Source organism: Mucor velutinosus, assembly GCF_035048745.1.
Source record: "Mucor velutinosus strain NIH1002 chromosome Unknown tig00001547, whole genome shotgun sequence".
Lineage (NCBI taxonomy): Eukaryota > Fungi > Mucoromycota > Mucoromycetes > Mucorales > Mucoraceae > Mucor > Mucor velutinosus.
Window position 1 is genome coordinate 25,096 of NW_027041901.1, and position 27,546 is coordinate 52,641.

Sequence of the window (27,546 nt, forward strand, 5' to 3'; positions counted from 1 at the left end):
TATACGCAAGCCTCTCTTTCCTCATTCTCTTTATAGACAATGCTGACCGATGCAAGCTTGATCAACACCATCATACTGGTAAGCAATCGATTGATTCATGCCATGCTCGTACTCACTATGCATTGCTAGAATGGAATTGCCAACATCAGATACAAATGTTACGTCCAAACATGCGCCAAATCCTCCTTAGTGTCATTTCTCACTTGTGGGGGTTTCCATGACAATCCTTCTTACATTGATCCGCCAGAATCACACAATGCCATCATTGATGCGTACAAACATATGCTCGCATTAAATATTCCCGCTACTTGGCACATTCTATCAAGTCAAAAAACAGACAAAGAGACAGTTACGCTAGAGCTATGGGTCTTTTGGTTTGACAACAAGCACACAAAAGTCATCGAGACTGATGCTCAACTCAAGGAGCTACAAGGTAGGGCACGTACACACTCACACAGGATGCAAACAAGGACTCATACTCTAGCAGAGAGCAGAAACGGCTCCTTTAATTGGAATCAGATTACATCCGAGAACGGCCTGTCTCCTACATCGTCACCTCAATTGAATCAGCCTCAACCAGAGAGTATTACACTTGTGCCAGGAACAGAGTACAAGCTGTTCATCAAGGCTATCCGACACCTGATTCAGCGAGCCATGATACACAACAAACATGCCTTTGCATTGGGTGAGTTTTTTGTGTTTCCAGAGACGTATCAAGACGAGAGCAATGTCATGAAAGACGAAATTGCCAACCACGGCATGATGTCTGTAAAAAACACTATACTGGTCTGCATGTACAATGTGTACTTTACCACTTCCAACCTTGTATTCCAGCCAAATACCAGGCGAATGAGACTTCGACCTTTATCCATAGCCGATTTCTACACAAAACACTTGAAAGGTCAGTTAGCAACATGCTAATATGTTGGGGTTATCCAAAGCTAAAGTATTAAAGCACAAAGATTAGTCTTGCTATGTCCCACTGGCGAACACGCACACATCCTGTCCTTTCATAGTCTCCCAACAGACATGCAATCCAAAGCGTTGCATCAATGGGCCGAGTTCTACGACATGCCTGTATCACTCTTGACACAAGCCAGAGACTGCATACCAGCTCTCATCACCATTCGCACTGTATCGCAAGGCACTGTGGTCTATCCCTCTGCCCTGGTGTTTGTGCCAACGGATACCAAGCAATCTCCCGCTGCAGTGGCAGGCATGAACGGTATTATGGGCCTCAACCATGGGCTCACTGAAGATTTGGGCGCCAAGGCATCTCGTATGGCGTACTATGAGCGACTCAAACTCGACAACACACAAGCACAGGACGCAGCCATTGATTACTGGTCTTATTGCAATCCCATTATCCATGTCGGCAATGCTGTCTTTGAAGCGCTGTCCACCGTGGATGCGAGATACCAGCAAGATCAACTGATGTTACATCGAGCGCTCGCGGAACCCATTGTCGGCAGCCCCATCATGAACGCCAAAGGTGTCGTACCAACCAATTACGACTCTCCTCTTCTCATGTCAGGATTGCACCTTAAATCCATCACACCACCAGACACATCACCGGTTCCACAAGAACGCAGCATGCAATTGACAGAGTATGTTATGTCTCGCTTTGACGACGCATCAGCAGATGATTCCATGATGGATTTACTGCAAGATCCAAGTGTTGCTGCTGCTACTAGCAACGATAGCTTGGATATAGGTGGTGGGTCTCATTTATCTGCCTTGTTAAACAAAGCGCTCATTATTGATTCTACAGATCATCTGCCCTTACCAGCCAGCAACAACAGCACTTCGAGCCAAGCACCTCTACAAGCACCACTGTTACAGCTACAACCATCATTGGCACCAACACAGGCAAATACTCTCCCAATCAAAGATGAAACGCAAGCTTTGCAGCCGCCATTAGAAGACTTCAGTCTGATGTATGACCTGGGAAGTGCTAGTCTGCACACTGCAGATGATTGGGACGCAGACGATGGGTTTGATGATTTGGATCTTGATGTTACCGACGCTGATTTCGACTTTTTCGAGACTCCTGCTGTTGCGGCAGCAGCCGCATTACCATCAACTGTGCCAGCAAGTGAGCTCAATGTACTTCAGATCATGCCCATGGACATTGATTCCCCAAAGACAGATCAAGCAGTAGTACTGCCGCAGCCAGAGCCATTAGGTCAAGAGATGGTGGATGTACAAGTGTCAGAAACAAAGCTCACGCCAAACAACAATGACAGCCTATTCACACCATTTGTTGTCAGCCATGACAGTACTGAAAATGCGAGCACTGCTGCTGCTACCACAGCAAATGAAACATCGTACACGGCGACACCAAGGATACAAGAGACTTTTATACTTCAAAAGAGAGCGCCTTACCCGAAATTCACTCCAGAGCCTTCTTCATTTGTGCCTCGAGACTTTCTGCCTGTGCCTGTCAAAGCAAGTGTCAATGACGCTAAATACAGTGCTGGTGGCAAGTTCATGTATGATCCAACAAAAGAGCAGGCCAAAGTAGATAGCAAGGGCTTCACTGTAGCAAAGAAATCGTTGTTCTACAATCCTGATTATATTCCCTTGAAGCCCAGAAAGAAGCCCACCAAGCCCAAGCAGCAAGAGTTGAATGAAATCAAGTCTGATTCCTCTCTAAAGACACAAACCACAACCTCATGGAACAATCCTGATCAAAACGAGAATAGCAGTGGCAGTAGTAGTAGTAGTAGTAGTAGTAGTAGTAGTAGCAGTGATAGCAGCAGTGATAGCGACGAAAGCAGCAGCGGTAATGGCAGTTTCGCAACGGATGATACTCAAGACAGCGACATTGAAAGTGAGAGCGACATTGACACGATAGATGACAGCACGAGCAACGATGGTATGATAGAAAAGCGTTTAAAAGCACTGAAAAAATTCCAAAAGAGCGTGATTTACAGTCAACTCAAAGCGACACCAGCACCTTCACCCACAGATCGACTGCAATTTATCGACTACGATACCCCTTTTGCGCCTATTCTAGCACATGGGTCCATCAAATCCATTAAATGGAGGCACAGCAAAGTCATGGAGGAATCGCTTGCTTATCTGTGTGAGCAAACGGTATTAGGAGGCTACCCTTTGGCAGGTGGATTAGCAGAAGTGTCAGAAAATGGTGGAGAAATTGAAGGAGAACCAGCGAAGGTGCTAGTAGCAAGACGAACCAATCTCATGCAAATGACCCGTGGGGTTGTTACGCATGTACCGTCATTGCAAGCGGATGTATTTAATATGACCAACGAGTTCAAAAGCATACTACAAGACATATTTATCGGCACAGCAGTGGATGAGCAGAGTGATATGGATTTAGTCGACACAACGACAGTAGACGCACTGGAGCCTGTGGCTTTTCCAAATAGCCCTTTAATGGGAAAGATTGGCATTAAGGGCCCTTTGAACATTCAAGAGTACTATGATTTGAACGGTGCGTCTAAATAGCCTTTACTATGTATACTTTTACTAATGAAATGTTGCATAGAGTCGCATAATCAAGGACATTCGAAATATGGAAAGTACCAGGTCAAAAAACGAAGACCAGATGAGCCCAATCTCGACATCATCAAGCAGCCTGATATTGTCGTATCCAGGCATGAGGATAACATTGAAGGGTCCTCCACCATGATACCGTTTTGGGAGAAGCTAGGTTTAGATCCATACTCTGCAAAGAAGCAAGTCAAGTATCTTGTAGTCTATCCCAACAATAGTGCTATTGAAAACTCGGTGTGCCACTTTTTTAAAGGGCTAGGCAATGTCTATGAAGCGTGCCATCTGGGAAGACATGAGCCTGGACATACGGGACCATTCGTCAATGGATTAGTGCCTGTGTCCGTAAGTGGTAGGTGACGGTATAGATATACTTGATGGTAAGGCACTGAATGATTATACACATAGACTTGGACAGCAATGAAAGCAGTGTTAGGCAAAGGCTAAAGAGCTATGAAGAGACATGCGAGGCTGTAGGCCGCTATCTTGCTATGGACGAAGAGCAGCAAAAGCAGCAGCATTACACTCACCATTATTACACTGTGATCTACATTGTCAATCCAGGCCCTCACATGTCGTCCTATTTAGACATGTGTCGTTGCTTTTACAAACTCAAAGAGACCTATTCAAGAATAGCGTACAAGAATTTTACAGACCAACAGCCGAGAATCGCTCTTCAATTGATGCCTATTGATCATATACTACGGCCCTCTGCGTTTGGCGGATATACCATGTTGGGCATGAAGGACATTGCGTTTTCTGTGTACTGCAAATGCTTTACTCGAGTGGTCCGAAAGGTGAGCATGGATGTTATTTAAATCAGTACATGAGAGCTAATCATAAAGTGCAGATTACAAGGCCAAATCAAGAGTCTTGGACAGATGTATATGCGCCTGCTTTCGTATTGACAAAACCACTACAAAGAACCATCAAGTTTAAACTGAATGATATAAGGCCATTTCCTACCATCATGGAGCAAAATGCAGTGCTTCATATGGCTTATTGCTTCAGTTACGATCGTGCTTGGATGTCGGTTGTTTGGGTGGATGATCGTGGAGAGCTGCTGGAATACGATTTATTCAGTCGAAAAACAGCCTTCAAGGAAGCATGGCAGCGAACGTTGGAGATTGCAAAACGCACTGCATTTCCCTGGACAATCGTGGTTACAAAACTAGGGCTCATGTTCAACGATGAATTGCTCTACTGGCTTCGCTATATATCTGCAGTCATCGAGCACCGTGTCACGATTGTTGCCATGGATGCGGAATCAGGGCTCAACCTTCACTTCAATGCCTGCTATCCCAACCGAGACTCTGCTGCTGCACAACACACTTCGCAGCAGCCCTCCTTCTTGGACGCACCTGGCAAAACACATGCAGCAGTGGCAGGTGGAATAAACTATGCAAAAGAGCAGCAAAGCAAGCATCATCGATCCAACAGCGCTACATCCACAGCCGTCAATGAAGCACAAATTCTACTGTTGAACCATCGCATCAGCTACTCTCAGAAGCGAGAAAGAGCTTATAAGGGCATCTTGCGACCCGAAGCCATCACCGAGAAGGAGAACTGGATGACCCCGCTGGCAACAGGTTACTTGATCCACCACTCTTTGCCCAATAAGAATGTGAACCCTTGCATGGAGCAATTTAATAACGAAGCGTTTGTTGCAGAGGTTAGTCTACCTGTTTTATTCACACGCTAAAAATTAAGGTTTTTTTGGTAGATCCATTTATTGTACAATCGAACCGATGTATCCGCGTATAGCACACTGCAAGACATCATCAAGCGTCTCTATGCATTGTCGTTTATCAATCCTATTCCATCGAGTCATACTTGCATGCCATACCATGTTGTATTGGCCGAGAGACTGAGTCGTGTGTTGCTCGTGATTGACAATTCGATCAAGTAGATCAGGGCAGCATTCACACTCTGTAATTTATAGCATTAATTACAATAAAGCACTGTTTGCAATATCATGCAATTGGAGTGTCTAGTTCCTCATTGACTCAAGCGCACTAAAACATTCTAGCTCAAGCGCGTCTCACCTCCAGCATGATTGGGTGGGGAATCCTTAAGGTTACAAAGAATTCCATCTATGGAATAAAAAAAGTGAAATCAAAAACAGTTCCCTGCTTCTCTTTTTCTCGTCTTCTTTTTTTTTTTCTCATACATACTACTATCCGCATATTAACACAATGCGTGTCCCTGCCCAAGGTAAGCAGCATAAGGATATACACATACGATACATGTTACTCATGGCATGCACTCTTTTAGAAATACCTATATTAGAAAACCTCATTACAATAAGACACAAACTGTCTGCTCTGAAAAAGGACCGTGAGGCCCATCCAGACGCCAACTTGATCATCCCACTCTACAAGGAAATAGAAACACAAGTAGAGCTTCTAAACGAAACTCGAACTGGCGATATTTGGAATGCTGCCTCTCGCAACAGACTAAATGATGTTCTGGACGATATCATGGCCTTGTTGTCCCTGTTCTTTATGAGCATTGGAAGAAACAGAGAAAGTAGGTGCTGGTAATAGGCACATTGGCGGTGGAATATTGAATGTATGTCTTCTGTAGGTCCTGCTGTCTATGTTCAACTGGTCACTGTGGAGGTAGGGTCATAGTAGCAACTACCATGAGACATTGGGCTTATTCATGCATTCATGTAGAGATACTTGGATCAATTATCACACATGGGAACATACACGGATACAATTTTATTGGAAAATCAAGAGAGACTAAACGACATTGAGAACATTCTGTATTCTGATGCTAGTGATTCAACATTCGTCAAGGTCCTGAAACATAAACTGGAAAAGTGCAGTACGTAGCTGTGTTCATGTATGCATCCGGTGTGCGCGATATTCATTGATCCTCTTACAGAATCCTCGCTGTCTGTTCTATTGGCCAACACACAAGATGTCTCAGAGTCATTGTAAGTAGTTGTGCACCACTGCTTTAGAGAAGAGTTTATTCACCATGACACGGAAACAGAAAACCCTTGCATGAAGAATTGATCAATTTGAGACGAAAATTAGCCCTTTTAGCTCAGAAGCCAACCGGGTATACAGCTGCTGAAGTAAACGAAATACAGGAAAAGGTGGGTACAAATGAAAGGTGGTGTATCTGTTGTACCTGACACATGCAGCATGTAGCTCCGTGAATTAGACAATTCAAAACTACAGTTATTTGAGTCAAATCCAAAAGGAAAAGCGTTGATTGAAGGTCTGCTAGAACAGTTACATGAGGAATCGCAAGATTTGAAAGCATCCACAAATAGTGTATCCGAGTCATTAGCACCCATTGTCGATAGATTGAAGCAAATCAAATTACAGCTAGAGCGCTTAGCATTGACACATAAATGGACCTTGAGAGAGACTGATTTATACACCTACCATGTAAGCAACCTATACGCCTCACTCGTTCACGTTTCTCATCATCGAATCCTTGATGATATAGCTGCAATTACAGGAGGTCGAGAAACTTCGAATGGACGGTAGTTTCAAAGATCCCAATTCGGATACCATTCCAGAAGGTCAAGCTGTCATCAACTTTTTATTGCGTGGGTGTTATCGCATCATGGCAAAGATGTTGAGTGAGAATGTACCAGTGGCAGAGGCGTTGATGCCTGTTCATAATCAGTTGAGCACGGTGCGACGATGTCTTGTAGAAGTGACAAAATGGGGAAAGCCAGATTCAGGTAGGCACAAAACATTGCATAAGCCAGAATTCAAGTATTCACTTTTTTTTTTTTTTTTTTTTTTTTTTTTTGTCATTGTCCATGCTAGTTCGGGATCTTTATCCGTAAGTGGTTTTATGGGCAGATGTGGATCACTCGTCTGGGGTTTACTGACCAAATGATTGGAGAACAGGTACCAAATGAAGCTTGCTAGTATCGATAATATGAGAGTCAATGGTACTTTTTGTGATGAGGAAGGAAATATACCAGAAGGCCAAGCTATTTGCGTTGCATTGCTGAATGAATGTTATGACATCCTTCATGAATTGATTGCACTAGCTGATGCTTGAGAAAGAAATGACTGAAAAAGTACTTGTTTATGATTTATAATAAACATGCTTAATCATCAGCTACCATCACCAAACTGCATTTTATCATCAAGTGTGAGATTCATGCAGCATGATCATGATAATTCAATCATTATAAAAGTCTGCTTTCGTCGCTGGTTCTTCTTTTCTATTCTATCAATTTCTCATTTGTAAAATGCCTACTTCTTTTGTGCAAAAACTGAGATATGCTGTCTGTTGTGGGTCTGCAGATGTCGATCAGAATGAAGGGCCACCACCATCTCCTCCGGCTACTGCACCTCAAGCAGCAAATACCGCTGCAGCTATGGAACAGCCCCCGCAACAAATTGTCCCACAGTCTGTTCAATCTACTGCGGAAGCTAGTGCTGGATTCACCGGAGAAGAGCAACCAGAGCCTATTGAAGAAAACTGGGATGACGAAGAGCCAGAGCCAAGTCCTTACAAACCGGAGGACTTTGTTGTTGAGAAAGATCAATACGCTACATACAAATATGATCAAAGCCCATACAAAACATTTGATGATGTACAAAAATCATTTGACGCTGAATCTCAGTCCTACCGAAAGCCTGATACCGTGGATTTAGATACCCTTTGGGGAAGTCGTGAATATGAACGCTCTATTCGTAGCTGGAACCCTGAGCAAGAGTTCAATCCTGCTCAAATTAGAGCTCAGACCAAAGCAAGATAATCACCTTAATCTTCTTTTTACTTGGAAATAAATCGCACATGATTTCATGTACACTGATCTTGTATTTGTTACTTTTCACAAAAGCTATTATTGTACCATCGATGAAGAATAATTTTCACCCTGTTGAATCCATGTGCAAAACATGTAACCTATCATAATATGAGCGTAAATGAAAGCAATGACGGCACCTACAGATAGAAATTCCATTGTTAAATACGTAACATATGTTGTTGATAATCCAGTGTTATGCCCAATCGTGTATGAATCTTTATTAAGATGGATATTTTATTATATCTAAATGGCAAAATGCATTATAAACACTCGCAACCATGCAATGCTCAACTAATTATATACTACACTTTTTTTTATTCTTATTAACGCAGTGCATTTTGATATTGAGTAAAGGCTGCAACAATGAAACCCACTGATTAAAATTGAGAGACTCAAGGGCTGCGCTATTATAATCAAGGAAAGGCTATATGCGCTATTTGGTAAAGTCTTGACCGCTTGATCGCACCTGTGTAGCTGTCATATACAGTGTGGACTCAAAACAATCGATGCGATGCTTGTTTTATAGCGGGACATGCAAAAACTATAAAAATTAGAAGCAGGGCTTATGAAGAGAGTTGTTAAAAAGGATTTATATGCTTTTCGTTGTGGTGAAACTGTCGTATGTAACATCTTCCTGGCCTTTATACGAGGATATCAATGCATCGTCCAGCAAGTTATCTAACTCTGCTTTGTAAGCTTGAATGAATTATCGCTTCGATGCAGTGGCTGACTTTCATGCTAAGCTTGAGCAAAAAAAAAAAAATGAAGGCCAACAGAAATATCCAATATTTTAAAACGTGGCAACTTGACCACAAATTCTAGTATTCATACATATTTTTTACTGGCGTTCGATATTTTGCTCATAATTGTACGTTTACAGTACTACAAATCATTTGCACTTACTGAAAAATAACAATAGGACGCTTCCTTGGCTCATTTTGCGCTATTTTTTTTTGAAAAAAAACTCCAAGCCAAAAACATCCTGATAAAAAAAACCCTGTCATTAGAATTGAGCTTTGTGTTATGCAACGCAACCGGCCTATTGAATACAACTTGATTTTACCCACGGATCTGGCAATACAGCGTCTCACTCATCGGTTACACGTCAAATTGGACCCAAATCTGGTTATTTTTCAACGTAAATATCTCGTCTTATAGGTCATTTTATACCCTGAAAATAATGCTGAACGGTTGCCCTTGACTACCACTTACTTACTGATGTTTTATCTCAATTTTTTTTGGGTCATTGCAAATTCATGAAAATCGTCATTTTCACATGAGTATTAACAAGGGAAAATTCTTGAAAATCAAACGATCGCGTTTTTCACCGCAAAAATGGAGACTTTTCTTATGATACATATCAGACCAAATTGATCGTAAAGATGGAATGCAACACTGGAAGTTTTCTCTATAAGAATTATTTGTGCTAAATTATGACATATTCGCAAAAAATCGGTTTTGAAATGTTCGCAGATTGCTCATTATTTTCGGTCTGAAAGCTGAAAGTAACTAGGATCATTCGATGCGCCTTCATTGACTCTTTATAAATGCATTAGAAATTAAAGTATGACAACGACAATTTTCATAGTCAAATTTAGCAAAAACGTTTAAAGAATGTAAAATCAAGTCAAATTTGAACACGAAAATACCCACTGCATAATTTCAAATTAAAGTGCAGCAGGTACGGCAGCTACGACAGAAGACTGAGACCAAACCTACTGGACGTGACGTCGGGTAAGGCGCCCTCTCGTTTTTCCACTCCATCGTTTTTTATCCTTTTTGCAAAACGCGTTTATTATCAAACCATATTCGTTTTGGAACCCTTTTGATTGAAATAACACTCTAATTTCTGATAACATAGACTTGTAATGCTAAAAGTACGTGGTACTGCTTCTTTGAAGTGCAATATAGTAGGTACCATTCGACAACGAGCACTGAAAGACGTAGAGTCAGCACTAATCGAATTTGTTTATTATGTTTCGCTAACTTTTTTTGCCTGTTTGACGTAGGTGCTGCCGCCATTACTTCTTTACTATCTCTCCTGCCTGCTTCTTTGGTCTCTTTCTCTTGAGGTTGCTTCTTTAACCTTTGTCTGGTTTCTGGTGTCCCTCGTTCTTCGGTTTTTCTATGCTGCTGTTGCTTCTGCTGGTGTTGTTGCTGCTGATATTGCTGCAGGCGTTGCTGCTACTAGTCTGGCCTTTCTTGGCCTGCTGTCTCCGTTGTATGCTTGTTCTCTGGTCTGTCTCTGGTGATTGCCTATATTCTTATGGCCTATTCGTGGCTATGGTAAATGGTAAGTAACTTTTTTTCTTCTGGTTGCGATGATATAAAGCTTCTCTGGACGTTTACATTATTGCTTCCTCTCTCGTGATAATGCATTCGTAATGTTTGCTTTGTAGCGCTTTTTTTTCCTATCGTTGGCTGCGATATGATCAGCTCAGCGGATGCTTGCGATGTTGTTGCTTCGTATGTACGAACAACAAGCATGATATGCTGCTATATATCTGTATTGTCGCTGTAATACTACTTTGTTATATGGTCGTGGATTGTTGTTTGTGTTGCCTCTGCTGTTTCACATAAAACAACATTGATCATTATGTTGTATTGTGCACTTATAATACTGCTGTTGCTCCTGCAATTGTGCGTGTTTGTGTTGCTTTACATCTGACTATTATCATGCACGTTGCTCATGTATGCATTTTTGTTGCAACGACAGCGAGCTGTTCTGAACATCTTTGATGTTATATTTGTTATTATGCTTTTCTTTTGACTCACTTTTTTGTGTGGGTGTTCCTTTTTTGCCTACATACTACAGTGCGCGAAAAAAACGTTCCAGTGTTTTGCCAAATTGCACTTATAGCCAGTTTTCTCTGCAAATATCAAAGCTACTGGGGTTTGCTTAGTTTCATAAATAGCCTAAGTAGTTGGCTATCGGATGATATATTATGCACTTTATTCACGTAATTAGAAAAAGAATGGTAGCCTCATGAAAAGTGAAAAGTCGAATTTATTAAATCTTATAAAAAAGCTCAATATTTAGTTGGACCACCTTTACTCTTGATAACCGCTTTGATTCGGCGTGGCATGCTGCCTATGTATTTAAGACAGTCGTCTTTTGTGAATTTATGACATTCCTGTTCAATTCTGTCTTCTAACTCAGAAATGCTGGTGGCCCTAGTAGGGTACTTGTTCAAACGACGTTTTAGTTGATGCCAGACATGTTCAATGGGGTTTAGGTCAGGGCTTTGGGGGGAGGCCAATCAAGAACATTTTGAACAGAGAATCCGTGATGCGTGAACCATTTTTTAATGGGACCAGAAGTATGTGGTCTTGCGTTATCTTGCTGGAATCTAAACGTTTTCTTGTCCAGCCCATAGTACTCGATAGTGTCTAGCAAAGATGAGTCCAGAATTACAACATAAACTTCCGAGTTAACAGTTCCTTCGGTAATGGTGGAGCCATAGCTGGGTTCCTCCGCTGTTATCATGCCCCAGAAAACAACGCCACCACCATCTGCCGGGACTTGAGCCTCAGTTTGATGAGGCATCAACTCAGTGGGCCTGTCAGTCCAGTAGAAAGATTCGCCGTCAGATCCCCATATATTGACCCTAGTTTCATCGGAAAATTCCCATTTACGCCAATCGTCCGCAGTCAAATGTCGATGTCTCTTGGCCCACACAAGACGTTTTTTCCGGTTCTCCGCAGACACGAAATTGGTTTTTACCTTTCTTTTAGCCTTGAACCCTTTGCGCTTGAGTATATACTGTATATTCCTCAAAGTCATCTGAACTCCCATATGAGCAAGGTAGCACTGCACACCCTTGGGGCCGTCTAAATTACTATTGCGGAGATTCCTCTCAATGTAGTTCATATTTTGCGTAGTGATTTTGCTGCGTCTTCCGGGTTTGGCATGTTTTGAATGACCAAGAAACTTCTTCCTATAGCGAGAAAGTACACTGACGGACAAATTTGGGAAGATTTTTTGAATGGCACGGAGGAAACAACCTTGGTTGAAAAGAGCCTTGACAGATCCTTGAACCTCCTGAGGAATGGGACGTGTCATGTTAAAAAAAGTGATGAAGTAAAGATGGTAAAATATAATGAGGGAAAAGACCAAAATCTCAGGCTTCTTTATACTTTTTTAAGCATTCCTCGGATAACTAACATTTTAAACATAACTGATATAAAAAATTACGGCTCTCAGATTATTTTCGTGGAATGTATACAAACAATAAGGTCATCAAGCGATATTTCCAATTTTACAAAATCGAAATTTTTTACTTTACGTCAGTTGCACTTGCTTAATATCTACTGTATCAATTATTTTAGTAGCTCATTTTGTGGCTAAAAACTCAAGCTTTCGTAGTCTTACTTTAGTTTTAAAACTGGAAAAAATTGACAGAGCTGTAAGTGTAAAACTACGAATTGGCAAAACACTGGAACGATTTTTTCGCGCACTGTACAATAGTTTCGTTTGTCTTATATCTTTTTGTTAAAGTGGGATGACTTTCATGCGCTAAATGATACGGTGTATTGCTCTGAATATTTGCACATGAACTGATCAAGCTACGCTTGCCCAGCCATTGCTTAGCTCCCCGCCTTTGGCTTGAATTTCAACATTCTCAGTCTTAAAATAGCATCAATAGTATGACAAATGCTATAAAACATGGAAGTCAAGTGTAATATGATTTCTTAATCACTTCCTGATCCCTGGCTTAGACTATTGCGCTTCGCATCTATGTGGAAAAAAAAGAACCGAATTCATCTCTTAATGATTACACTGCAAAAGAAAATTCCTGTCGTATAGCACAAGATCCCAACAACTACCAAATGTTGAAATTAATTCGACCCGATACTTTCCTCGAGAGAAAAATACTACAAGTAAACAAACCAACGACTTCCTCGGAAGAAGGAGTTGGCCATGCTTGCTAGATGCCTGAAACACTGTATCTTATTGAGCTCCCGTATGTGCAACCAAGCAAAAGTATGCAATTTATTTGTAAAGTGGTTTTTGATTTGGTATCACACAAATGCGAATAATAAAAGTACATCATTTTCGAGTTGGCATGGGTCATGACAGAGGGCTTGTAGCTATCAAATCAAGGGTGCTTTGGATGATTCTGCCGTCAATTGACGGTTTTGGCGCTTTCCACGTCTGTAAAATTGAAATTTTGATGAGATTACACCGTGATCATTCTTAATTTTATGGAGTAACGTAATATAGCTCCCATCTTTGGATGCTTTGCCAAAGAACAATACCGATTCAAAAGGTGCCAGCTGTTTTAGACCATCGATAGTGAATCATCCACTGAAGCCTCCTGTAAAAGTGTTGATTTACTTTGAAATATGCCAGTGCCAGCAATGAGTATTCTGTAGTGGGTCAAAGCGCTTCAGTTTGTTGGTATCCACAATGATTACCCGTCCATTAGTCTAAGCATACAAACATAACCATGTAAGTTTCATCTTGACATTGCATGCAATGTTTATTTAGGAATGACTTACATCCAGTTCACAGTTGTCGTTCTTTTCAGGCAGTATGAGACCAAGAGAGAGATTTTTCCAAAGTATATAGTAATGTTTTTTGCTTCTGTTGATTTTAACTAGAAGTAGAAACAAAAGGTGAGTTATGGGTAAAAAGCGTCTGACGAGCGATATTTACCTTGATGCTGCATAATAAATAATTTTATTATACATAGTACCTCTTAAAGAAGGCGTTTGATCATCTTGATCCTGGTTTGATGCATTTTCGAATAATCAGCTACTACTTGCGAACTATTCTTCTCGATTCTGTATCGTTCCCTGGTTGATTTTTTGTGTTTCTGTGATGCTGCTGGATTGAACGTACAAGATAGAGCCCATTCCAGTGCCTTTTTCTCCCATGTATTCGATTTGGAGCAGTATAGGCCACCTTTCAAACATGTATATGATCTTGACGGCAGATACCAGCATTTGTGTGCGCATAATCCTCACTTTTTTCCCCTATACTACCCAGTACAGGCTGTTGATTTGCATTGTCATTGAGATGTTTATCCTGAATGTTGCTACGCATTCTGAATGTTTTGCTAGCAATCAGTGAGTCGAGGATAACCAAATGGTGTACCTGGAATAAGCAAATGGCCAGTTCCAGAGAAAGAGTTTAGTTCAAGAGCCAGTATATATATACAAGCAGGCATGAGCTAGCCACAATGAGAGAGTTTTTGTACATAATGCACCGTAGGTTTTGGAGGTCAGTTTACATTTCACACAGTCTTGACAAGGTACTGATATTGGAACACTTGAAGATGGCAGGAGGCAGAATATTAAAACTTGACAGCAGGCAGCGACTTCTCTTTCATTTCCTTGTATTTGGTGGCTGAATCAGACTGTCGATTGGCAATACTAGCAACGTTTCTCCTCTTGTTTAGCGCGACAAACCCAAACACGATCAAAAAGATAGAATGATAGACTGAGAGAACGGCTGTATATTGTGTTTGTTCTGAGATGTATCTTTGTTGGCTTTATAATAATACACTGCTGTGTATTCTGGAGAGTCATTGAGGGCGGATTCCAATGTTGTCATTTCTTCAAAGGTGTCGAATCGACTCAGAATCTTTTGCACATTGTTGCCGTATGGGGACTTGTTCAATGCTTCGTTTTATAAAAATTCAAGTGTGTCGTCGTTGCTAATGCTTGTAAAATAGTTCCATAACGTCTTCATCAGGCCCAAGTTGCCTATTTCGAAGCTGTCAATGATAATGCTAGAGTCACAGAAGTGCTGAGAGAGTCGTATCAATACTTTTTCAGAGGCTGAAACATATTTTGAAGGCGCCAGATATCGTGCTTGAACTTGAGAATGTCTTTCAAACTACTGCCAGTGCTATCTTTTTTTTTTTTTGTGAGCTTTGCTTTTGATAACGTGCTGAGCGAGCTGTATGCTGTATTCGCAAATGAATTGAAGATTGATTCCCTTTTCATACTTTGGCTGTGACAATTGATGACTGTGCATCATGGCTTGCAACAAATGGCTATTTAATATACATGGTTGTCGATGCTGTATTAAAAGTTGATAGAAGAGGGTCAGTCAGCTGCTTTGCTATTGCCGCTGTTGTTATATATCATCTCACGTTGACTTACTTATCTGTGTCTGTTATAATGCTATTACCGTTATCTACAGCGATGGTACCTTGACTGGATCGCGTTTCTAGTTAATCTGCTGGTATTTGTTACGATGGCCCAGGCACAGTGATAATTGTCGTTCCCTTTGTTAAGCAGCTGTAAGATAGGTTTGACTTTGTGCATTAAATTTTCTCTCTTACCAGAATGGATACATCTTGAGCAGCTTTTTGATCAACAAGTTTGTTGTTGTTGTTGTTGTTGTTGTTGTTACTTGCGGAAAAGAAGAAAAGGGAAAGACAGTAGAAAGAGAATGATGAACCTTGAGATTGGCAAACATTAGATGTAATCAAGGTAATCAACATACTTGTGGTCTGCCGCTCTACAAGGCTCATCATCAGCCTCAAACAGGTACGTAACCACGTCTTTGTGGAAACGTACCCGCCGAGAACCCCTCTCGTTGCCAGCAGACTCTTCCTCCACAGGAACTGTATCATTGAAAGAGTTGCTTCCATCCCCCACTGAAGGTAATTCGGATAAAGAAGAAGAAGGTAGAGGCGGATTGGAAGAGGAGGGAAGTGCAACTGGAGGAGTAAGATGAGAGGAGATAGATGGCTCCCCTTGAAGGACAAGAGTAGTATCCTGTCTCTTCAAAGGTCGCTCATCCAACTCATCATCTGCCGACTTTCTCTTTCTACTGCTGCGGATGCTAGTGGTAGAGGTAGGAGCAGAGAACTAGGCATGAATGCTTATATGTCAGTACGAAATATTGCTTCGCGGTAGTTGTCTTGTGTCATGGTACTTACACTGTATTCGTAGCCAGAGCGTAATAACATTTTAGCAATAATTATTTAAACGAGAGCAAAAGGTAAAGAAATAAAATCTACTGCATGAATTCACTTTTATACCTGCATTTGCCTTCAAAGAATAGTGGTCTAGGTTCTTTTCTCATAGCAATACGCGTCAATAAAGCATGGCAGAATGAGATGCTACTTTTCCTCGTGTATTCTACAGTTAATTTGAGACATCACCAAAAGTGAAGCAACTCTCAATTATCATTTTCCATAGAGATAGAAGCAAATGTAGTGCTTAGTAAGTATCCTTCCCTTCAATTTTGCAACAACGCTTTTCATAACAAAAAGTTTTACATTTTCCTATACCTGTGTAACAAAAGTCATCATACGATCACGGAGGGATTCAGCCTTACTAAACTTGCCATGGCGCTGGCGTCATCAACTCGACTTGGCCAAAGATGTGTACAAACAACTGTTTCATAGACACGCATAAATGTGTACGTACCAGCATTGCAAATTGCATGCATATCAGAAGTACCTTTGCAACTAGGGTGGAATCTACGGACAGTTCTTATGGATACTGTGTAGTGTCTGTTGAATAGCACTGAGCAAGTCCACACATAGCATCTGACGCAATCAATCTCTATAGAACTGGACACCTTGGGCAGGATCATTATATCCCTGAATAGATGAACTTGCCGTAGAAATTTGGCAAGAGGTCAATGTCTGCATCTAGAGATATGTTATCATACTGGACCAGAAGGAGAAGATAGACAAGCAGATAGTAGGCAAGGCGTACATGAAGATTAAACCCCTGAAAGAAAAGCTTACTGACATGAGCGACAGTAGACAAAATAATTATCCTAGCACCTTTGATGAAAGAGCATTCACTGACATTACACACCGCTTTAATAGTGTAATGCAATAACCTTTTTCACTTCAGAAGTCTGACTCATTTAGGATGCAACGTATATATAGCTAGTATCACGGATATAAGCACGTGTCTTATAGCGTGGATCATAAAGTGCATATCTGAAGCAACAAGCTCATATTGCATTAATCTTGGTGCCTATCCAGATATGGCAAACATCCGTAGTCAATGTCGGAATACAAGTATAAGTCTATAGAGCCATTCATGTCCGTGGTGCCATCTATAGCAGCAGCCTATATCTTATATAGTATGAGTCTTATAGTACTAGCTGTTTAGGATATAGATTATCTCTGAGAGGCAAATGTATTAGGCGTTGTATATTACATAAGAGGATCTGAGAATGAGCTGAGATGCATAGTAGAAGTGAGAGGTCTTTATTCCAGCAGCACGAAGGAACACAAGTGGTGCCATCAAATGGCTAATCTATATCCTGGTTCCTGGAGAGTGGTAGCCTATGGCCTTTCGTCCCTGGAAGTGGGTTTCAATTCCGACAAATGTTCTTCCGTCAAAGCTATTAGGAAGAACATTCTATCCTGGATCATCTTTGTTGTTTATCCTTGACTGGTTGTTCATGAGCTCTTATGCAGCACATTCTCGTTAACTGCTTTAAGGCTTATACAATTATCCCGCATTCAAGAACAAAGTCCTATTGCTGCGGCACTGTCAAATAACTATAAATACCTTTGATATCTACACTATTTTTGATCCCTATTCAATCCTGGAATAACATAATAAATATATTCAGTTCTAATTGTATTTACTCTGTCTATATTTCGTTATTCTAAACACTAGCGTATCTGAAGTCCATATCTTCTTACAGTATAAATCGATATCGTACATCTAATCCAGTGTACATACAGTTTATATCTAAATCTGGTAACTGGATGAACTGTCGGAATGCAGATCATAGTGGATGTATTCCACACTTTTCTTCCATAATGGAGTTTTCAATCCCCCCCTCTCTCCTCCCCCCCGAAGATTGGAGTTGATAGTGGCAAAAGCACATTTTTCTTCATTGACAACAGCACGGAAACACCTATAGAGTACTCAAGTTTATAAAATAAACACAGGGCACATGCATGGACTAGTGCTGACGAATGCTGATGCACAAAAGAAAAGTTATATGCGCCACTGTAGCAAATGCTACCTTCGAGCGATCCATTTTCGACAGTTTGGCTGGAGCTGACCTTTTCGGTAGTGTAGCTCTTCTATTAAAACTGATGGTATCGCTTTAAATGTAAGGCTTTAAACGATAGTCTTTTTCCTTGATTTAGGCCTTAAAGGATAGTTCCTTCTTTGTTGGTCTACACATTGAAGAACAGCATAGATGATAAAGTAGTGCAGATTCGATACATACTCCTCCCCTTAGAGAATCTCCAAAACAGACAAAAAATAAGCTTATTTGTGTACAAGATACATAACATTATCCATGTGTGGTATTATTCGATGCGCATTTCAGTTCTGCACCAAGTTCCGTGGCTAATATAACTCTATTTAGAACTGTTCGACAACGTTTTTGCCTAAAGATCGTAAAATACAGAGTTTTTAAGTAAAATCATGAAGGGAGCGTATATTTGTAACTTGAACTGTTTACATAAAAGTAGATCCAACGTAGAGCTATTCAATGGTTTTTGTTTTATTCAAATACGACACGTCTTTCCTGAGATATGACAAAAAAATGTAATCTTGCAAAATCATCGATTTTTATGCAAACTTTGCCTGTGATAGCAAGGCAAAAATCTGGATAGCAATTTCTTTCGAGGTAAAAAATTGGCGATATCTCGTGATAGAACCATACTAGAGGTGTGAATCAGGGCTTGTTCGATAGGTTCTTGTCTGTTCTACACTATGATAAGTATTGCAAGTAAAGCTCTGATGACAGAAACCTGGTAATCTGTCAAAAACAGCCAAAAAATCGCAAAAACTATTCTATTAAAAATCAGCCTAATAACGTCGGCCGAAACACTTAAAATTGGTATCATTAGATTTTCCTTTAAATTCTACTCCAAGCTTTATTTAGCTGGAAAGCAATGTTATTATCAGAATCGCATGATATTAAGGCTGAACGATTTCAGAAATCCATGAATCCTCATTTTGAGTATTATGGAGGTTGGGCTATTGATAGTTTAAAATACCGCCTTTTTTTTTCTTTTTAGTATGTAGCTCAATTCAAACGTAAATTCGCTACCCTTGTCAAATATTACCTCTTAATTACATGTAACGGATTAATAGGTAAGGTGTTGGCGAACCTCATGGTGAAAATTGCTAATTCATATCTTGCTTTGCTGCCTTGTAGCAAGCTATCAAATTCTAGTACTTACCTTGCGGTACATTGATAACAGTGACGTCTTTTAGCCTCAACCTTTTATTAGCATTTTTTTCCTTTTTTCGTTTATATATATACATATACTATACTTCGCAAGCTCTCTACTCATGAAACAACGCTACCTTTGTGAATAGAATTGAAGCAAGTATAACTGACAGTTATGCAATAGACGTAAGATACAATGTTAACGCGTTTTATACCGTGGTTTTACTTGCAATAACTCTACTAGGGATCTATTTCTGATCTTTTGCTGTGCACTGGCTGCACACTTGGCGGTGGCTGCTTTGATGTTATATCGTTGCTTCGGTGGTTCTTCTCTGATGTTTGCTTATCCTGTGGTCTGTTGTCTCTGATGTATGCTGGTTCTCTGGTCTGTCTCTGGTCGTGATGCTGTGGTAAGAAGTGGTAAGTATCTTTTTTTTTCTTGCGGTCGCAATGATATAAACTTCTTTGAACGTTTGTACTACTGCTTCCTTTCCCGCGATAATGCATTCATGCTGTTTGCTTTATTGCCTTTTTTTTCTTTTTTGCTGGCTGTGATATGATCAGCTCAACAAATACTTGCAATGTTGTTGCTTTGTATTTACGAACAACAAGCATGACACACTGCTATATAATTGTATTACCCTTCTTGTGATACTATGTTATATAGCTGTGGATTGTTGTTTGTGTTGCCTCTGTCGCTTCACATGAAAACAACATTGGTCTTCATGTTGTATTACAACACTTATACTGCTGCTACTGTTGCTCCTGCAATTGTGCGCAATTGTGTTCTTTTACATCATCAGACTGTTATCATGCACATTGCTCATGTATATATTTTTGTTGCAATAACAAGAATATAATAACGTGAACATTCTTAATTTTTTATTCATAACGTACTATACTTCTATAGTATTATTATGTTCGCTTCTTTTATTATTATGTTTCTTTGAAGCATACCTTTTATTTTACGTTGCGTGGATGTGCCTATCGCTGAAGCTCAACAAGACTCTATCCGAGGCTAGGAGGTGGATAGGCTGCCTCCACTTGGTTATCGCTACTTACTTTAGTGATGATTGAGGGTCTCAATGCCAGTATTTAAAGCTAGGTGGTGTAAGTAAGGCATGCTCTAGCACCTGAGGGAAGTTTGATGATAGCAGCGGCTATACTACTATTATAACGGCGCTTAAAATTTTGCCTCACATCAAAACCGGGGGAAACCCTCGCAAATTTTTTTTAGGTCAGCGGAGTTTTCAAGCAATTTGATTGGCTCGGAGGATGAGGCACCAAAGGGTTTTAGTTAGTTGATCTTCTATTGATCTGTCATTTAACACTATATTGTTTTTGTAATAAAAGGGTATCTAAACTGTTACAATTTAAGTTCTTTTTATATATTCTAAGGCAAGACAAGGTGCAACCATTTGATCTAGCATCCATTAAACACTTTCATATGAGGGATGTATCTTAAATTTATTTTACAGTAAAAAAAAAAAAAAAAAAAAAAGCTTGTGTAATAGTGTGTGCTATACAGCAATATACTAGGCACAGGGTTCTCCCAGCAGTAGTATCAAATGCCCCAACAAACACGCATTGTTTATCATCTGCAGTGAAATCAGGTTTGAATAGATTTCACAAAAAAAATAAAGCAAAGGTAAAATACAATAGAAATCAACTGTATTTTATTTTGTGTATAAAATGAACTGAAGATCCTGGAATTGAGTAAAAAAAAGAAGAGTATTTATACATTTGCATCTGGCTTGTAGGATTAGTGATGATAGAGAGCAATAGGTGCTGCTATTGCGTTATCTGGCAAATGTTGTTGATGTTTGATTTAAAGTGGTAATCAATGCAGGAGCACTGGCCATAAGGGTCGATTTGAGTAACCTTGATGGGCTTGGGTGAGCTATCGTCATAGCATGATTTAATGTAACCTTGATTGTTTAAAGTGTGATGTTTGTTATTGAAGCATGGAATCCTTTATCTGGGATATTGTGCAACTATGGCAGCAGGGCATAGTTGTCATATTTGAATATGCTTGTTATTGATTTAATTCTATTTGGATAAAGATACCATCACTTATTACGACCATCATGGGTGTGATTGAATACACTGTGATCAGGAGTGATTCATTCACACGATGTGCGATATAAGCGTGTATCTTTACTTTAGTATTTTTAAATGGGTTTTTGATGTACATTTGAGCGCTTTCATTAATAGATCCAAATAGCATGAATTTGAATGAGTGCTATTTGATGAACTTTGGTTTTCAATTAAGTTGCGTTTGGGTGGCTATTTCATTACAGTAGCCCTTCTGGCACAACATTTAGCATGTATCTGGTATATGGTATATCTATAGCATATCGTATGCATGTTTATAGCATGTCTCATATATAGTACAAGTCTGTAGTACATAAAGTATCTGTAGCTAGTATCACGGATATAAGCATGTGTCTTATAGCGTGGATCATGAAGTGCACATCTGAAGCAACAAACTCATATTGCATTAATCTTGGTGCCTATCCAGATATGGTAAACATCCGTAGTCAATGTCGGAATACAAGTATAAGTCTATAGCGCCATCCATGTCCGTGGTGCCATCTATAGCCTATATCTTATATAGTATGAATCTTACACTACGGCCCAACTGATGTTCTCACAGAACATGGATGTGCCCTTTTGGGAACATCGGTGTTCTCATGAGCACATTGATGTTCTCATTTGAGAAGGTGTAGTTTTCCACTTGAATAAAATGGTTTTAATAGCTAAACTATAATATTGTAGGCAACAGAGAGACTTTTATTATCTGTAAGATTCATAAAATTACTAAACGTATTATAAATTGCACGAGAAAATGGCAATTTAAAATTACCTAATAACTACTTATTAAATTAAAAGAATATATTTCAATAAGATATTCGGGTAGTTTAGTGGGAGGAACGTCAGATCCACAACCGATAGGTTCTGGGTTCGACCCCTGTAGGAGCACTCTTTTTTTCAGATTTCTGAAAATCGATGTGCTCATATAAGAATATGAATGTGCTCATATGGGAACATTTCGGATGTTCTCATAAGAACATCGGCCGACTTATAATAGATGTTTAGGAACGCCGATGTCCCCATATGAGAGCATTTTTCACCTTTCGGGAACATCGATGTGCTCATTTGGGAACATCAAATAGATTATCATATGAGAACATCAGTTGGGCCGTAGTGTTATAGTACTAGCGTATCTGAAGTCCATATCTTCTTATAGTATAAATCGATATCGTACATCTAATCCAGCGTACATACAGTTTATATCTAAATCTGGTAACTGGATGAACTGTCGGAATGCAGATCATAGTGGATGTATTCCACAACAACATTATCATTTCTTATAGACACACTTTGGTTAACGTACCAATAAAATATCCTCTTCACTCGCCATCATACCTTTTTTCGATTCTGGCATCATGTTAACTAAATCTAACAATGTTTTTATTATTTTGTATAAGACAACTAGCCGATTGATCTTGCTACGCTCGATGACGGCGTTGCCCTGTGGTGGGCTCTCGTCAAAGACATTTTAAATCAGAGATATCAGGTAGATTTTAGACAATCAATTAATAGTGAAAGAAAGGCTATAATATCAGAGTTGACTTTTCGAGAGATTATCATTGCGAAAGATACCTTTACAAGGAAACACTCTCTACAAAAGCAAATATATACATATATTTGGGCTAAGCAATTGTCCTTTCAGATACATGGTTTCCATTCGGTCAGTATCGCAATCATCATTGCCAGCAGCAGAAACGCCCGTCAAAATCAATTCAAACTCAGTATATTTTTTCTGTTCACAATTGCTCAGGTTTCGTCCTTTTTCGACTTGATTAAACTATTTTGCGAAATTCGACTATAAAGATTGTGATGATTACCCAACGCTTCCTAATACATGTTGAGGATATAGATCATCTCTGAGAGGCAAATGTATTAGGCGTCGTTTATTACATAAGAGGATCTGAGAATGAGCTGAGATGCATAGTAGAAGTGAGAGGTCTTTATTCAAGCAGCACGAAGGAACATGAGTGGTGCCATCAAATGGCTAATCTATATCCTGGTTCCTAGAGAGTGGTAGCCTATGGCCTTTCGTCCCTGGAAGTGGGTTTCAATTCCGACAAATGTTCTTCCGTCAAAGCTATTAGGAAGAACATTCTATCCTGGATCATCTTTGTTGTTTATCCTTGACTGGTGGTTCATGAGTTCTGATGCAGCACATCCTCGTTACTGGTTCAAGGCTTATACAATTATCCCGCATTCAAGATCAAGGTCCTATTGCTGCGGCACTGTCAAATAACTATAAATACCTTTGATATCTACACTATTTTTGATCCCTATTCAATCTTGGAATAACATAATAAATATATTCAGTTCTAATTGTATTTACTCTGTCTATATTTCGTTATTCTAAACAATACATTCTTGGAGTACTTTTCAAGGTGCTTCCAATGGTACTAATTATAATTGATGTTTTGAATGAAACTATTGAGCAATTTGGCAAAACATGATATGCGGTTATTAGCGAAAAAAGCCATATATTGCATATGAAAACTTCATAAAAGTGGTTTCATAGGTTGCTTTGGATCAAGAGAAACGTTTTGGATTAATATGTATCATTGTAAAAGTCTTCATTTTGAAGGTCAAAAACGCGATCGTTTGATTTTCGATGAAAACCAGGAGGGTACCTCATGCTTTTTGGTCGATTTTTGGTCATGTTTATTTTTGGCTCCCAAAAAGCTGAGCAATAGTGGCAACAAGTAACTATTAGATGAGAGCAATTGCTTGGTGCTATTCTGACAATCTAAAACGTCCCTGAACGCAAGAAAACGCAGTTCAAATGCACTCAGATTTTGCTGTATTAGGCACACTCTTGACTGAAAAAAGGATAATATCAGTATGATACTTGCCCATATATAAAGTAGCTACGTATATATGGATGTAGAACATCATATAAGAATCAGATCCACAGGTAATATAAAGGGGTTTCTTGTGTAAGTGGAGGGTTAAAATGAAAGTAGCAGTATTTTGATAAGATACGCAAGGGCGACGGGTAACGTTAGCTGCCGCTGCGAAGATTGGTTCTCACCGAAGCGAATCGAAGATAGAGAGCCATCCGGAGCGCAAACATTCGTATAGTAATAAAGAAGATATCTACAGACACTTGAAAAAGGGACGTATAGAAATGACTAGACACTAAAACTAAAGAACCTTTAACGAAAAGTATTTTGAGGTCCTTTATATACGAATTATCACCGTTCAACAAGTCAAACTTCCTTTAGCAATCAAGAGCCAGTAGAATAGAGTTACTACACCATTTTTATGACTTAGTGCTTTTCAGGAAGCATCCGGTTGATTGGTCGATCGAGATTGGTGTTCTAGCAACCACACCATCGATACTAAAAATTCATTTTATCTGCAACGTGCTCAGAGTTCCATCTCTCATTTTCGTAGCATAATGTTTCCTCGTCATCCATATAAAATTTATGTCGTTGAGCCTGGTATACGACAGAGTGATCACCATCTTGCGATCTAGCGTAGCATTTAAAGCCTTTTCCATGCTTAATGGGCATATATGTACGCTGTAAATGCATTAGCTGCCATGACTAGTCCAATTCTTTTTACGTCAAAATTTACATTACTATCTTGAACAAAACAATCATCTGCTTGAAAGGCCTTATAACGTTGGTTTCCGGCGCAAACACTTCATGTCTCAAAGGATAGATATAGTAATAAACTGGCCACTGATTGCATCTTTTTATGATGGCTGTCGTGAATTGCTCAAAAAAAAAGGTCATGTTCCTGATGATGGGGTTTACAATGACATCTCTTTCTGAATTGATGTCACTTCTTTCGAAATGATCATTAGAGTATAAACAACTCTGAGGCAGTGCAAATTTTATAGTTGACTCAGGCACAACTCCATTTATTGCGTTCTCACTTGATTTAGATTGGCTCAATAAAGTGCTTCCAATTTCCATACATATTATTACTAAAGTAAAGATTTTGACGCTTTCACTGACTACGAGATGGGGATGCATTATGTTTGATTGCATGAGCCTCTCCGAAGAGGGAGCTTTTTCCCACAAAAAAGCAAACAAGTTGAAGGAACAAACAACGAATCTCGGATATGCTCTCATTAAGGAGAACCATTGGCGAATTATATTTCATAAATGGATTTGATAGAAATGTTACACATTTAATTGATTCTACATGTTTGTTTAACGCGAGAACGAGGTTCATTTGATTCGCCCTATGCTGTTTGCTTGATCGCAGTAACCTATAAAGGCCTTGCTAAATACTCGGCTAGAGCCAGTGTGTGAACTCACTTTATATCACATCATGATGAAGCCTCATGGGAGGGCATCTAAAAATATCATGTTCTAAAATACAGCTTTACCTTATGAAGTAATTAGAAACACTGCTCGGAAAGCAGGAGAAAAAATTGCTTATATAAATAGCACTTTTACAACGAATTTACTGTTGTTTACTTATTTTTTTCTTGTATTTGTTTAGACATGAAATTACTAACTGTATCTTCCACCTTTGTTTGTTCACTCTTCTTTGGCTCTATCATACCGTCTGTTTTGGCTGCCAATAATACAGCTGAAGGCATTACAACCAGAACGATAGGTGCCCCTAATTCGGTGGACTACAAACTGTACTATGGTAAGATTGGCATGAATGAACAAACAAGCCTATACTAAATGTGCACATTGAACAGAGAAAGACGGCCATATCATCTCTCCATTCCACGACATTCCACTGTATGCAAATGACGAGAAAACCTTGTTCAATATGGTGGTAGAAATACCAAGATGGACAAATGCTAAAAACGAGGTAAAGCACCACAGCAGCCGCTCTCCAAATGGCATGAAATATTAACCGCATTCGTTGTTAGATCAACAAGGAAACTCCTCTTAACCCAATCATACAAGATACCATTGATGGAAACCCCAGATTTGTTCCCAACATCTTTCCATTCAAAGGCTACATCTGGAACTATGGCGCTTTTCCTCAGGTATATGTGTTGTCCATGTTCAACTGAAGCATGTAGGCTAATGAATTGTAGACATGGGAAGACCCCAACTTTATCTCACCTCACACCAACAAGAAGGGCGATAACGATCCTATTGATGTGATTGAAATTGGTTCTAGTGTTGGTACAGTGGGTCAGATCAAGCAAGTCAAGATTTTGGGCATCATTGGTCTGTTGGATCAGGACGAAACAGATTGGAAGGTGGTGGTTATTGATGCCAACGACCCGTTGTTCGACAAAATGAATGGTAAATAATTAAGCCCTACATGAAGCATGCATAACGACTGACCCCATTATGCAGATATTCAAGATGTCGAAACTCACATGCCAGGCTATTTGAAATCAACGGATACCTTTTTCAGAGTGTATAAGCTTCCTCAAGGCAAGAAAGAAAACGATATTGCATTCAATGGAGAAGCAAAGAACAAGGTAAATCACGCATTCATTTGTTATATGTGATGCATGGAACTGATTTACCGCAAATAGGCATTTGCTACTGAGATTGTGCTTGAAACACATCGTCATTGGGAGCTTTTAATCAACGGGACAACACCAAGACAGGATATTCAAACGTAAGTAGCAGCGTATCGAGTGGTGATTGTGTCATCTAACATGATTGCATTAATAGTATCAATCTGTCTGTTAATCATTCCCCGTATAAAACTGACCCTAGCAACTATACAGTATCCAGCGTGCCTGAAAATAATCCTCTTCCAGCTGCTGAGGTTGCCAAGCAATATGACATGTGGTACTACACATCAACACTTTCAAATACCACTGCCTCTGCAAATGACGAAGAAGATAAAGACGAAGACGAGAATGACGAAGAAGAGTAGTCTGTATAATGTGAAAACATGTACAATAAACATAATTGAAGTTGAACGTCTTATATACACATGCAATGCTATTTTGACAGCTTCGCAAACATGCATTAGACGGATTTACAGAGTGCATAGCATTTTACTGCTTTTCCCTAACAACGCAATGTCCATAAACATAATCAGGTGTTGTGATTTTTCGCAGAAAAGACTTACT

The 27,546-nt window shown here is 39.7% G+C and overlaps 7 protein-coding genes across 7 annotated transcripts; 4 read left to right on the forward strand and 3 right to left on the reverse strand.

The window, feature by feature from the left end:
* Positions 1-39: 39 nt before the first annotated feature.
* ATC70_006423 (uncharacterized protein) lies at positions 40-5,428 on the forward strand (the record flags this gene model as incomplete). The annotated part of the gene is made up of 8 exons (XM_064825698.1): positions 40-78; positions 130-433; positions 488-901; positions 968-3,460; positions 3,515-3,871; positions 3,928-4,316; positions 4,370-5,191; positions 5,243-5,428. 8 exons carry the CDS (start codon positions 40-42, stop codon positions 5,426-5,428), a joined length of 5,004 nt encoding a protein of 1,667 aa, XP_064687212.1.
* A 286-nt stretch (positions 5,429-5,714) lies between these two features.
* PTR2_3 (peptide transporter ptr2) lies at positions 5,715-7,557 on the forward strand (the record flags this gene model as incomplete). Its single annotated transcript, XM_064825699.1, has 10 exons — positions 5,715-5,733; positions 5,794-6,048; positions 6,106-6,140; positions 6,198-6,351; positions 6,412-6,463; positions 6,523-6,628; positions 6,684-6,926; positions 6,988-7,228; positions 7,317-7,332; positions 7,401-7,557. 10 exons carry the CDS (start codon positions 5,715-5,717, stop codon positions 7,555-7,557), a joined length of 1,278 nt encoding a protein of 425 aa, XP_064687213.1.
* Positions 7,558-7,750: 193 nt separating this feature from the next.
* On the forward strand, positions 7,751-8,263 carry ATC70_006425 (uncharacterized protein; the record flags this gene model as incomplete). The annotated part of the gene is made up of 1 exon (XM_064825700.1): positions 7,751-8,263. One exon carries the CDS (start codon positions 7,751-7,753, stop codon positions 8,261-8,263), a length of 513 nt encoding a protein of 170 aa, XP_064687214.1.
* Positions 8,264-11,546: 3,283 nt separating this feature from the next.
* stp1 (Low molecular weight phosphotyrosine protein phosphatase) lies at positions 11,547-12,377 on the reverse strand (the record flags this gene model as incomplete). The annotated part of the gene is made up of 1 exon (XM_064825701.1): positions 11,547-12,377. One exon carries the CDS (start codon positions 12,375-12,377, stop codon positions 11,547-11,549), a length of 831 nt encoding a protein of 276 aa, XP_064687215.1.
* Positions 12,378-13,648: 1,271 nt separating this feature from the next.
* ATC70_006427 (uncharacterized protein) lies at positions 13,649-13,986 on the reverse strand (the record flags this gene model as incomplete). Its single annotated transcript, XM_064825702.1, has 3 exons — positions 13,649-13,744; positions 13,817-13,914; positions 13,974-13,986. The coding sequence occupies 3 exons, from the start codon at positions 13,984-13,986 to the stop codon at positions 13,649-13,651; spliced, it is 207 nt and encodes a 68-aa protein (XP_064687216.1).
* A 1,759-nt stretch (positions 13,987-15,745) lies between these two features.
* ATC70_006428 (uncharacterized protein) lies at positions 15,746-16,242 on the reverse strand (the record flags this gene model as incomplete). The annotated part of the gene is made up of 2 exons (XM_064825703.1): positions 15,746-16,141; positions 16,213-16,242. 2 exons carry the CDS (start codon positions 16,240-16,242, stop codon positions 15,746-15,748), a joined length of 426 nt encoding a protein of 141 aa, XP_064687217.1.
* Positions 16,243-25,990: 9,748 nt separating this feature from the next.
* Positions 25,991-27,347, forward strand: ATC70_006429 (uncharacterized protein; the record flags this gene model as incomplete). Its single annotated transcript, XM_064825704.1, has 7 exons — positions 25,991-26,141; positions 26,197-26,312; positions 26,374-26,493; positions 26,545-26,758; positions 26,813-26,940; positions 26,998-27,083; positions 27,140-27,347. The coding sequence occupies 7 exons, from the start codon at positions 25,991-25,993 to the stop codon at positions 27,345-27,347; spliced, it is 1,023 nt and encodes a 340-aa protein (XP_064687218.1).
* Between the last annotated feature and the right edge of the window lie 199 nt (positions 27,348-27,546).